The sequence below is a fragment of the Triticum aestivum genome, chromosome 1B (genome assembly GCF_018294505.1).
Source record: "Triticum aestivum cultivar Chinese Spring chromosome 1B, IWGSC CS RefSeq v2.1, whole genome shotgun sequence".
NCBI classification, from domain to species: Eukaryota; Viridiplantae; Streptophyta; class Magnoliopsida; order Poales; family Poaceae; genus Triticum; species Triticum aestivum.
Window position 1 is genome coordinate 170,976,689 of NC_057795.1, and position 13,415 is coordinate 170,990,103.

The 13,415-nt window shown below is 42.3% G+C and overlaps 1 protein-coding gene across 1 annotated transcript; it reads right to left on the minus strand.

Annotated features, from left to right (window-relative positions):
* Positions 1-208: 208 nt before the first annotated feature.
* On the minus strand, positions 209-2,160 carry LOC123088961 (uncharacterized). The gene is made up of 2 exons (XM_044510930.1): positions 766-2,160; positions 209-678 (listed from the first exon to the last, which is right to left on the minus strand). The coding sequence occupies exons 1-2, from the start codon at positions 1,256-1,258 to the stop codon at positions 365-367; spliced, it is 807 nt and encodes a 268-aa protein (XP_044366865.1). The 5' UTR covers positions 1,259-2,160; the 3' UTR covers positions 209-364.
* Between the last annotated feature and the right edge of the window lie 11,255 nt (positions 2,161-13,415).

The following is a 13,415-nucleotide window of genomic DNA, read 5'->3' on the forward strand; positions in this document are numbered from 1 at the left end:
GGCGGCTACTGCGTCTGGAAAGCGTGGCCAGCGTGGGAGGCTGGCTGAAGGAACGCACGGAATAGTCGGATCGAAGAGTTTTTCAAGAGTGCAGAATTTCCGAACTTTAATTAGGCTACTGGTGACTAAAATGCGGTGAAACATTTCGGGTTGAATTGAAGAAAAAACGTAACTACTTTTGCTAACAAGGCGAGAATCATCAACCAACTCAAACCTCAAGCCAGATTTCAATAATGATTTGCAGAAATCCACATATTTCTAAGCACGTCATTGGTTGCAACGCGACTCACCAGACACAAACATAGAACTAAGTTTGCTAAAAACATCGACGCGATCACTGGGTCACGAGTCACGACGTACGTGATCACTGGGCGCCACGCCGCCGCTTGCCGGCCCCAGCGCCCTTGCCGCTGCCTTCGGGCTTGAGCACCTGCGCCGCGTAGGCCAGTGCCTGCTGCGCGTCGGCGAGCTCCCTCTTCTTGGCATCGCTCAGCTCCTTCTTCAGCTGGCTGATCTCGCCCTTGGCCTTGGAGAGAGCCATCTCCTTCGCGCGCAGCTCCGAACGAAGCACGTCGCCGCCCCCGCCGCCACCAGCAGCAGTAGCACCAGCAGGAGCAGCCACCTTTCTCTTCTTCCCTGTGGCCGTGGGCGGCGCTGCACCTTGGGAAGCTCCCGTCCCTGCGCACACAAACAATCCAACGTTAAAACATTCTCCACCCCATCCATCTATCCACATGTGCCTACAGTAATGACACGCATACGTACCGAGACACGCCGGAGCGCGGCTAATCTTGGCGGCGACGAGGTTGCTCTCGGACAGGTACGTCTTAAGGTCGACGACGCCCTGCCCCTGCGACAGCCGGCGCGCCACGGCCGCATCGCTGCCGGTGAGCATGGGGTCGCTCGTCGCCTCCTTCGTCGGGGAGCCCCACCGCACGGGGCACCGCCACGGCGCGCCCGGCGGAGGCGACACGAGCAGGAACTCCTCCTTCCACCCCTTGACGGACGTGGGGAGCCGGGTGAAGAGCGCTGGGACGCTCTCCCTGGAGCGGAAGGAGAACCAGCCCTTCCCGTGGGGGAGCGGCGTGAGGGCGAAGAAGTGGCGGAACACCGGCAGGGAGGGCGCGCCGGCGCCGCGGAAGTGGCAGAGCACCGCGAAGCCGGCCAGGACGCGCCACCCGTTGGGCGCGAGCTGCGACGGCGCGATGCCGAAGTGCGCGAGCGCGTCGCTGAAGAAGGGGTGCAGCGGCAGGCGCATGCCCGCGACGAACGCCTGCGTGTGCACGCAGATCGGCACCGCCGCGGCGCCGCCTCGGGCTCCGCGAGCGGCGGGAGGGGGCGGCGCGCACGCTGCCTGGGCGGGGCCGGCGAGGTACAGGCCGAACCCCTCCGGGATGCCGTACCTGGTGCGGAGGCCGGCGAGGGACTCCTGCGTGCGCAGCGTCGACTTGAACTCCTCGGCCGCCGGCCAAGAGAACGCCGCCCGATCGTCCTGTCCATGTACACCTCGGCCTGCTCCTGCTCCTGCTCCCGGAGGACCCGGACGCGGCTTGACGTCCTCCGCGGCAGCTCCCCCGCCGTAGCCATAGCCATAGTCACGGCGCCAATGCGTCGTCACCGCCGGCTTGACGTCATCCCCGTCGTAGTAGGAGGACTGAAAGTCTGAAACCACGACGACATGGCGGTCCGGAATCTGGATGGGGTTGGCCGATGGAGGGAGACGTGGGAGGGGTGCTTGAATTTCTGGGTGGCGGCGGTTTGGATCTGGGGAGAGGAAGGAACGGGCGGGCCACTCACTTTTAACGTTCGTGAGGGCTTCCTTCCGGTGGAAGATTGGCTTGTTTTATGGAAAGTGGAAACGGATCATGAGCGAGCGATTAGACTGCAGGAGAAGATTGCGTTGGACTTGATCAAGAACGTCAAATCCTACTGAAGGCCCTGCAAAGTACAAGCTATGATCGAGCTCCTGAAGGCATTCTATAGAGACATTCGCCAGTTTATTCGTCTTAGTTTTAATATCGTAAACTATGTGTTTGCTCCTCGAGATTGTAATAAGGTTGCCCATGCACTTGCTGCATTGGGGAGTAATGGCCAGGTACCTCACTGTCTGTGGATGGAGGCTGTGCCTAACGATGTATGCGCGTTGGTGGCCAGCGATGTCGCTGAGCCAGTTGAGTAATGGGATCCAAGTGGTTCCAGGTCAAAAAAAAACGTTACGGTGACTCCATCTTCTTTAGGCATTTGATTTCAAATTTCAAACTTGAATTTACTCCATTCAAGCGCTCGGAGATATAGTACTCTTATTTTAGAAAAATGTTGATTTGTATAGCTTTTTCTTTCTTTTCCAGGGGTAATAACTAGTGGATCACTCGTGTTTGCGCGGCTAGATTTTTTATAGAATCCTCATAACCATCGAACATTCGCTAGAAGGCATGGCAAGCGAACAATTTGCATGACAATTTTTTCCTATGAATGCCAAGTTTAGTTGGCAAGCATGGCAAAAATCCGTCAAGTTTAATTTTATTTTTTTGTCAGGATTTGCCGTGCTTGCTGACAAAATTTGACTATTCTGGCGACAACTAAAATTGCCATCGAAAATGTTCTTTTCGCCGTGCCATCGCAGGGGATGTAACACAATAGTATTCCTTTTGATATCGTTATTATGCTATATGTCTATTCATTTTAGTAAGTCGGTACACAATTTAGATTATTATTATTTATATGTTACATACTTATATAGAAACTATAAATGATGGTATTTGAAAAAGATTAGTGAAGGATAAAATGGTATTGTTATTTTTAGTTGGCCGATCTAATATCTCTTATATAGGCAGTTTGAAAAGTTTAGCTACACAGACCCCAACATGCCGTTTATATGTAAAAATGAAGTGACTTTATGTACTACCTTTTTTCTCTATCAATAATTTGCCCTTGATGTTAGATTTTGTTCGAGTTGACTTAAAACATACATATGACTCATAAATAAATCATGTGTTGGGTTCTTCCACTTGCACTTATGTAGGCACCAAAAAGGAAAATAAGCTTTGGTGTAATGTTTCTTTACACCTTTCGATAAATTTGCAACCAAAAGTGAAATATAATCATATATAGATCATATATGTAAGACTTATTATATTATCTTCCTCTACCCACCTCAACACATTGGCGATTGTGATATGTTATTCAATTAGCGCAATGTCATGAAGCAAGATCCTTCCATGTATGCATGTGGGGCTCCCATCTTCACTCACTCACTCACTCACTCTTAGGCTTAGCTTGTCTTCTTTTATATCATTATGCATATAATGTTGCATCAAGATTTGTTTTTAGGGGCATCAATTTATATATTGTCCGTCAGTACTTATACAGCTTATTACATAGTTGACACAATTTTTGCTCTTAACCCTTAAATGTACCACCACATCACACATTGTTTTCTTCCTTCATAAAATACACTCACTTGCACACATACCAAATGAACATGTATGTCCCTCTTACCACGCGAATTAATGCTTTTGAAGATGCATTCCTACACTGTGTGGTTCTTCTGAATCTGTCGGTTTTCTAAGAACCTACATATGAGTTGTGAGCAACAACTCTTTGAGAGTACGTCCAGGCACTGGACACGTCTAGCGATCCTAAGTCATGAGTGAATATGGTGGATGAACTACAGATGAACACACGAAACTACCCGGGTTCGGGCCACCTTCTTGGTGTGATACCCTACTCCTGCTTTGTTTTGTATGAGACCCGTTAATCTATTGCGGCAGATATAGATCTCATCTTTGTATCCTTAGTAGCAATGATACATACGTGTTGGTTCCCTTTCTTTCACTGGGATCAAACGTCGTAAGATCGAACCCACTATCGGGCACCTCTTCCCATTGCAAGATAAATAGATCAAGTTGGCCAAACAAAACCCAAATATCGGAGAAGAAATACGAGGCTATAAGCAATCATGCATATAAGAGATCAAAGAAACTCAAATACCTTTCATGGATATAAAAAGATATAACTGATCATAAACTCGAAGTTCATCGGATCCCAACAAACACACCGCAAAAAGAGTTACATCATATGGATCTACAAGAGACCATTGTATTGATAATCAAGAGAGAGAGGAAGCCATCTAGCTACTAACTACGGACCCGAAGGTCTAAAAAGAACTACTCACGCATCATCGGAGAGGCACCAATGGAAGTGGTGAACCCCTCCGTGATGGTGTCTGGATTGGATCTGGTGGTTCTGGACTCTGCAGCGGCTGGATGAATATCCGTCGACTCCCCTAGGGTTTCTGGAATATTGGGGTATTTATAGAGCAAAGAAGCGGTCCGGGACTCCCCCCAGGTGCAACCAGGGCCCAACTTCTTCCTTTTGGTCCATAAAAAATCATCGTAAATTGGCATGGCATTTGGACTCCATCTGATATTGATTTCCTGTGATGTAAAAAACACGCAGAAAACAGCAACTGACACTTGGCACTATGTCAATAGGTTAATACCAAAAAATGATATAAAATGACTATAAAATGATTATAAAACATCCAAGATTGATAATAAAACAACATGGAATAATAAAAAATTATAGATACGTTGGAGACGCATCAACATCCCCAAGCTTAACTCATCTCGTCCTCGAGTAGGTAAGTGATAAAAACAGAATTTTTGATGTGGAGTGTTGTTTATCATGTCATATCATATTCTTTTCTTTATAGCATGGACATTTGGACTTCTATGCTATTCAAAGCAATAGTCTAGTTTTGACATAATAATTTAGATACTCAAGCATATCAACAAGCAACCATGTGTTTCAAAATATCAATGCTAAAACAAGTTATCCCTAGCCCATCATGCTCAAACATTGATCCATTCATGAAATATAATCGAATATTAGCTACACCCAATACTTAAGTACGGTCATGTTGCCTCCTAGTTGGTGCTTTTATAAGAGAGGATGGAGACTCAATTTCAAAAATAAAAATTGCGTAAAGTAAAAGAAAGGCCCTTCGCAGAGGGAAGTAGGGATTTGTAGAGGTGCCAGAGCTCAAAGCGAAAAAAAAGAGAGATAAAAACATTTTGGGAGGTGTATCCATCCCACCAACGAAAATGACTCAGAGCATCCCAACACTTTCCATGCTAGATATATCATAGGCGGTTCCCAAACAGAAAATAAAGTTTATTCCTTTTTCCACCATACTTTCACTTTCCATGGCTAGCCGTATCCGCGGGTGCCCTCCATACCAAAACTTTCCAAGGAATTTATTATTTGATAACATAAAGTAAATTCATTTTTGCATTTCGGGATTGGGCATCCCTAATACCTTTGCCTTACTCTCGTGCAATTACAAGTGAATAAACACTCGTCGTGAGAATAACACATCTAGCATGGAAAATATTAGCTACCCGTTACCGTTCCCTGAGCAGAACAAACACACAAAAGAGAAGTTTATTTTGAAAATTAGAGATGGCACATGCAAATTTGCTTAGAACGGCAAAACAATACCGCATATAGGTAGATATAGTGGACTCATGTGGCAAAACTGGTTTAAAGGATTTTGGATGCACAAGTAGAGGTCATACTTGGTGCAAAATGAAGGCTAGCAAAAAGATTGAGAAGCGACCAACCAAGAAACGAATAATCTCATAAGCAAGCATTAAGCACAATTAACACCGAATAATGCACCACAAGTAGGACATAATTTTCATTGCATGATTATTGACTTCCGTGCATGCATAGGGAATCACAAACCTTAACACCAATATTATTACTAGATCACAATTACTCATCAACATAACTCACATATCACATCATCATATCTCAAAACTATTACTAAGAATCAAGTTTATTTTGTCCAATGATCTTCATGACATATATTTTTTCTTTCTTTATCCTTCTTGGATATCTATCACTTTGGGACTAATTTTTATGTGTTGCTTTTCATAAGCTCAAACAAATATAAGTGAAGATCATGAGCATAACATATTTTCTTTCTTTCAAAATAAATTAAGTGAAGCAAGAGAGAATTTCTTCAAAATTTTACTAACTGTCAAATAAATCTAAGTGAAGCAAGAGAGCATTTCTTCATAAATACTAAGCACACCGTGCTCAAAAAGATATAAGTGAAGCATTAGAGCAAGTCCATTGCTCATAAAAATTTAAGTGAAGCATAGAGAGCAATTCTAACAAGTCATGACATAATTTTGGCTCTCTCAAATAGGTGTGTTCAGAAAGGATTGATGACTTTCAACACAAAATAAAATAAGCAAAGACACATATCATACAAGACACTCCAAGCAAAACACATATCATGTGACGAATAAAAATATAGCCTCGAGTAAAATACCGATGGTCGTTAGAAGAAAGAGGGGATGCCACTCGGTGGCATCCCCAAGCTTAGTTGGTTTCTCATTCTTCGATAATAGCTTGGGATGCCGTGGCATCCCCAAGCTTAGGCTCTTCTATCCTTCTTTCATTCATCGTAAGATAACCCAAAACTTGAAAACTTCAATCACACAAAAACTCAACAAAACCCTTGTGAGATCCGTTAGTAAAAGAAAGCAAACCATTACTATAAGTGCTGTGTCAAACCAATTTTTATTTTGTTTTTGTTTATATCTAATGTATTCCAACTTTTCTATGGCAAAAACTCATCAAGGAAAACCACACAGCCATCAAAATAAGCACACAACACAAAGAAAACAGAATATGTCAAAACAAAACAGTCTGTAGTAATCTGGAACTTTCGAATACTTATGAGACTCCAAAAATTCTACCAAATTAGGAAGACCAGCGTAATTTGTATATTAATCTTCTGCAAAAATAATCAGGGAAAAATCTATTTTCTGTGATTTATGATAATTATTTTCGTGAGCGCAAAGTTTCTGACTTTTTCAGCAAGATCAAACAACTACCACCCCAGAAGATCCTAAAGGCTTTACTTGGCACAAACACTAACTAAAACACAAAAAACACAATCATACCAGTATCATAATTGTGCTAACACCCAATAACAGAAAGCAAAAGGCAAAAATAAATTTTATTCATTGGGTTGCCTCCCAACAAGCACTATCATTTTACGCCCCTAGCTAGGCATAAGATTTCAATGATGCTCACATGAAAGACAAGAATTGAAGCACAAAGAGAGCATCATAAAACATATGACAAACAAATTTAAGTCTAACATACTTCCTATGCATAGGCATTTTGTAGGCAACCAAACTATCAAGACAAGAAACATCTAGCATATGCAAGAAAGAAGAAAGAGACAATAGCAATCTCAACATGACGAGAGATAAATTAGTAGCATGAAAATTTCTACAACCATATTTTCATCTATCATAATAATTACATGTAGGATCACACTCAAATTTAACAATATAGCTATCACAACATATTCTCAACACGATCCACATGCATGCGAAGTTGACACTCTTCCAAAATAGTGGGATTAACATTAACTAAAGTCATGACCTCTCCAAACCGACTTTTATAAAAAATCATAAGATTGAACATTCTCCAAAGTAGTGGGATCTAAAGTTGACACTCTAATAAATCCACTTTCAATATTATTGCAAACACTATTATCAATCTCATATTCATCACGGGGCTTAAATAAATTTTCAAGATCATAAGAAGAAGCACCCCAATCATGATCATTGCAATAGGTAGTGGACATAGCAAACTTAGCATCCCCAAGCTTGGGGTTTTGCATATTATTAGCATAATTGACATTAATAGAATTTATATTAAAATCATTGCAATCATGCTTTTCATTCAAAGAGCTATCATGAATCACTTCATAAATTTCTTCATCACAATTTTCAGATTCACGAACCTCAAGCAAGACTTCATAAAGATAATATATTGTACTCAAATCACTAGCAATTTGTTCATGATAATTGGATCTCTTAAAAAGATTAGAAAGTGGATGATGATCCATATCAAGAGATATTTATCAAGCAAAGATGCAAGCAAATAGAAGACACATGGCACACAAGCAAAGAAAATATCTGACGAGAAAAGAGCGAACGAAAAAGTGGGTGAATAAAATGACAATTTTTTGTGAAGTGGGGGAGAGGAAAATGAGAGGCAAATGGCAAATAATGTAAATTGCGAGGAGATGAGATTTGTGATTAGGAACCTGATTGATGTTGAAGATCCTCCCCGACAACAGCGCCAAAAATTCCTTTTGATGTCGCTCGAAGCTACGTCGGTATTTCCCCAAAGAGGAAGGGATGATGCAGCACAGCGGCGGTAGGTATTTCCCTCAGATATGAAACTAAGGTTATCCAACCAGTAGGAGAACCAAGCAACACAACGAAAACAGCCCCTGCACACAAATAACAACACCTCACAACCCGACGTGTTAAAGGGGTTGTCAATCCCTTTCGGGGTACGACGCCTCAAGATAGGCAAAGGACGTGAGGTAAATTTGTAGTAGATTGATAGATCGAACGCCAAATGAAATAAATAAGAATAAATTGCAGCAAGGTACTTTTGTATTTTTGGTTTAATAGATCTGAAAATAAATGCAAGAGAAAATAGATCGCAAAGGCAAATATGAGGAAAAGAGACCCGGGGGCCGTAGGTTTCACTAGTGGCTTCTCTCGAGAAAAATAGCAAACGGTGGGTGAACAAATTACTGTTGGGTAATTGATAGAACTTAAAATAATTATGACGATATCCAGGCAATGATCATTACATAGGCATCACGTCCAAGATTAGTAGACCGTCTCCTGCCTGCATCTACTAGTATTACTCCACACATCGACCGCTATCCAGCATGCATCTAGTGTATTAAGTTCATGAGAAAATGGAGTAATGCAATAAGAACGATGACATGATGTAGACAAGATCCATTTATCTATTACGGCAGATATAGATCTCATCTTTTTATCCTTAGTAGCAACAATACACGTGTCGGTTTCCTTTCTGTCACTGGGATCAAGTACCGTAAGATCGAACCCACTACCGGGCACCTCTTCCCATTGCAAGATAAATAGATCAAGTTGGCCAAAAAAACCAAATATTGGAGAAGAAATACGAGGCTATAAGCAATCATGCATATAAGAGATCAAAGAAACTCAAATAACTTTCATGGATATAAAAAGATATAACTGATCATAAACTCAAAGTTCATCGGATCCCAACAAACACACCGCAAAAAGAGTTACATCATATGGATATCCAAGAGACCACTATATTGATAATCAAAAGAGAGATAGGAATCCATCACTACAAAAAAAACACTTCCGTGATGATACGTGTTTGTCACAGTAGGTCGCGTTTTTTGTCATGCATGTACATCCACGACAAATTTATGACATAATCAAGATAGTCATACATGTGCTGTCGTAGAAGTGTTCCATGACATTACCAAAATTATCATCACGGAAGTGTCCACTTCCATGACGATAAATCACGCGTCATAGAAGTGCTTTCGTCAAGGGTGACCAACACGTGGCATCCACCGTAACGGGACGCCGTTAAGCTATCGGGTCGGGTTTTGGATCTGATAACCCGTTAACAGCCCCGACCAATGGCGATTTTCCACATGTAAAATCATCATTGGATAGAGGAGACACGTGTCAGGTCCACGCTGGCACAGCTGTCACGCATCCAATGGGCGAGACGCGCCTATGATATGTTGACACATGGACCGGCCCATCAAGTTTAAATGGGCCGGCCCAACTAAAGTCCACAAGATTTTGAGGACCATAATGGGCCGGCTCAGCTAAAGGCCCATGAGATTTTGCGGACCATAATGGGCTAGCCCAGATAAAGGCCCACAAGATTTTGCGGGCCATAATGGACCGGCCCAGGTAAAGGCCCACAAGATTTTTGTGTGCCGTAATGGGCTGGCCCAGGTAAAGGCCCACAAGATTCTTGCGGATCATAATGGGTCGGCCCAGCTAAAGGCCCATGAGATTTCGCCGACATTAATGGGCTGGCCCAGCTGTAGGCCCACAAGATTTTGAGGACCCTAGTTGGCCGGCCCCTTAACTGGCTGACATGTTTTGGGCCAAATGCCGGCCCATATTTGATCTGGTCCATTAATGGCCTGCCACATTCCGGGCCTAATAGTGGCCCATATGAGATCCGGCCCGTTAAAAGCCTATGACATTCTGGGCCAAATTACGGCCCAGATCAGGTCTGGCCCATTAAGAGGCTTTGGGATCAATTATGGCCCATATCAGATTCGGCCCGTCAACTGGACACTATGCTTTTGGACCCACTTAGTAATTCGGCCTCATATTAGTTTTGGCCTATTAAGGGCCCGTTTAACATTTCGGCCCTATATTAATTTCGGCCTGTTAAAAGCTCGTCATATAGTTGGGCCTAACTACGACCCGATTTGCATCCGGCCTGCTCGCAGCCGATATCTGATTGGGCCAAACAAGGACCGAGACAATTTTGGCCTGTTAAAAGCCCGTGATTTGATTCGCACAGTCTTGGGTCGGGGTTCATTTCGGGCTGCTGCCGGCCCGTTAGCTGTTCGACACGTTTCTGGCCCAACCTACATCGTGATTGCATGACGGCCCGATTATGTACCGTAATTTTACGGTTTAGCTGGTTTACTGCGAAGACAGAATATATATACAGTAAAATAACTGTAGCATTGTGAATAAGAAAAAACCTAGACTATACAATAAAGAAATTACAGCATAGTACATACACTGGGCATCAAAGTTCGCCATTATGATAATAAAGCACAAGCAGATAACAGATTACATACACTGGGCATCGAAGATCGCCACCAGTGCAAATAAACACGCCGACAAAATAATATACAAAACTGATAGCACTTCAATAGAGTTCAAGAAAGGTTAGCCCTGCTGGGGAGCTGCAACGCAAGCAGCTGAGCAAGATGATGAGACTGCGCTTCTTCAACACTTATATCTTCCTCAGTCTGAAAGATAAACAAGCAGACAGATGACAGGTTTTGCACATAAAAGTATCAGTGTTGTCAATTCATCACATTTCTTACTGACGAATAAAGTGACACAGTTTAAAATTGCATTAACACAATATGGTATTGTTCAGGTCAAGACACGGCAGGAAATGACATTGTGAAGGAGTTGGCAGCTTCACGACACCACTGGATTACATATCAAGAACTCATAAGTATCAATTGTTAGTGTGTTGTCAATTTATCCCATTTCAGACTGGCAAATAAAGAGACGGTTTAAATAATAGTAGAATGATATGACATTGTCCATAGTTAAGACATTGCAGAATATGACATTGTGTTGTAGTGGGTAGGTTCACCACACCACTGGATTACGGATGAAGAACAGGAGCATACATGTAGTGAAAAAGAAGGTCACTTGCTCTGTATAGTTTAATTTACATGGTATGAAGAAGGAACTTGGTTGTACAACTAAAAACTTAAATTGAGAAAGGACAAACTTTTGTTTATGAACTACATAATAAACTTTAAACATGCAATTTGATGGAAACACCAAAAATAAACAGCTGTTGTAGTCATGCCTAAACAAATATATACAACAAAGTTTGAAGGCTTGAGATGGACAAACTTACATTATTGGTGAAGACAGGCTCTATAAAGGCCTTGTCCATGCTGTGGGGGGTGGGGGCAATTCAAGAAGTTTACCACATAATCTTCTTCATAAGCATTGCCTTTATTCTACATTTTGTTAAGAGTAAATATAGATGTGATAATATGCGAAAAAATGGAGAATATTTAAGATAAGATGAAGAGTGATGCTACATAACCAAGTAGCTATAAATGTAAGTGCAGCGATACAGGCAAAAGGTACAGCCAAGAGCAATGCACAGCTAAACTTCTTCAGTACCAACCTTATGGTAAGAGTAAATATAGATCTGATGTGTAGAAAATGGAGGGCAAAGGAAAATAAGCTGCAGAGTGATGGTGCATGAACAACTACCTGTCATTATAAGTACACTGATCAAGGACAGCATGTACTTACAAGAACAATGCAGAGCTAAAAAAACATTGGCATTGGATATATTCTACACTAATGTAACCATTCATACAGATCAGATAATTTGGAGCGAACAATTGATAAGCAAGATATCATGCATACTGCTGTCACATAATGAACCAGGTATGTATGCAAGTATAGTGATACAGGAAAACCGATACTAACAAGAGCAAAGCAGCGGGTAGCATATTTGCGATATCATGTTGTTCTTTTCAAACCGGAATTCTTCTTCCAGCAGATTTTCTGCAAAAAAGATCCGTAAGGCACATGCGGAAAAGTAGAAGTTCAAATTGTCATGTGATTTCATAGACAGTACCTCATCCTGGGAACGAGACCAGTGCATAACAAGGTTTTTCCATTCAATGTCTTCTAAATTTAGCACAGGAAACTTCACCAGAAATTCATTTATAGACTTGCCATCAAAGTGTGATTTCCTCAGGTAACACCGATACTGCTGCAATGCTTCCTTGAAAAGCACAAGGAAGCTTTGCTCGTCATGACTATCCATATTGATCCTCGCCTAGTTACAACAATGTAATGTAAATCATTGATGTGTTCAATCAGCAGAAAACAGGAAAATAATAACCATGAATAATAGCACTTACACGTAAGTTGGACAGGAAGATGTGAAAATGGTGTTTGTCTTCACAATAATCTTCCCATGATGGGAATATATGCACGTAGTCCCTAACAACATTGAAAGCATTGTCTTTTAAACTGGGAATAAATGGACTGGGGTTCCAATCTGCAGGAATTGGCCATCTCTGCAGTTGGGATAGGTCTTCGGCCGGTGGACTTGATGTACTTTTTGTTGGAGTGGGATTTTTCTGTGGTACAGCTAGTGCTATGGCAAATGAAATCGGTATACCTTTTGCTGGAGTGCAGGTCCTGTGTGGTGGGGCTAGTGGTGTGGCCAGTGAAGCATGGGTACAGTCTGCTGGAGTCGGTCCTATGTTTTGTGTCACTGGTTGTACAGCCAATATAAGTGGGGTGCCGTTTGATTTCTCTGGCACCACCATGTTTTTCAAGGACTTTGCTGGTGCTCCTTCAGGTTCGGCAATCACCCTCTTCCTTTTTGATGTCTGATGCACAAGAACAACATTTGAGTGGAAAAACATGGTATGATGACAGATGAATAAAACATTGCCAAATTAGAACAGGCACCTTGATGGGTGAACAGGACAGGCCATCTGCCTTTGACTCCTCGAGGTTAGAATAGTCATTAGGATCATATTCTGAACAAGAATCAACAGGTGGGGAGCGTATGAGTTTCATTGCATCCAGAATGGCACTCAATGCCTTGGTGCCAATTTTGTAAGTCATTGCAGTGTTTACCTTCAAGAGTGGACTGCTGCTAGTGCGACACAAAGCAGCTACACAGATCATAGTGTAGATATAACAGGGAAAACCGTAAGCATCAGAGTAAAATCAGCAAAGTGGAACTTGCTG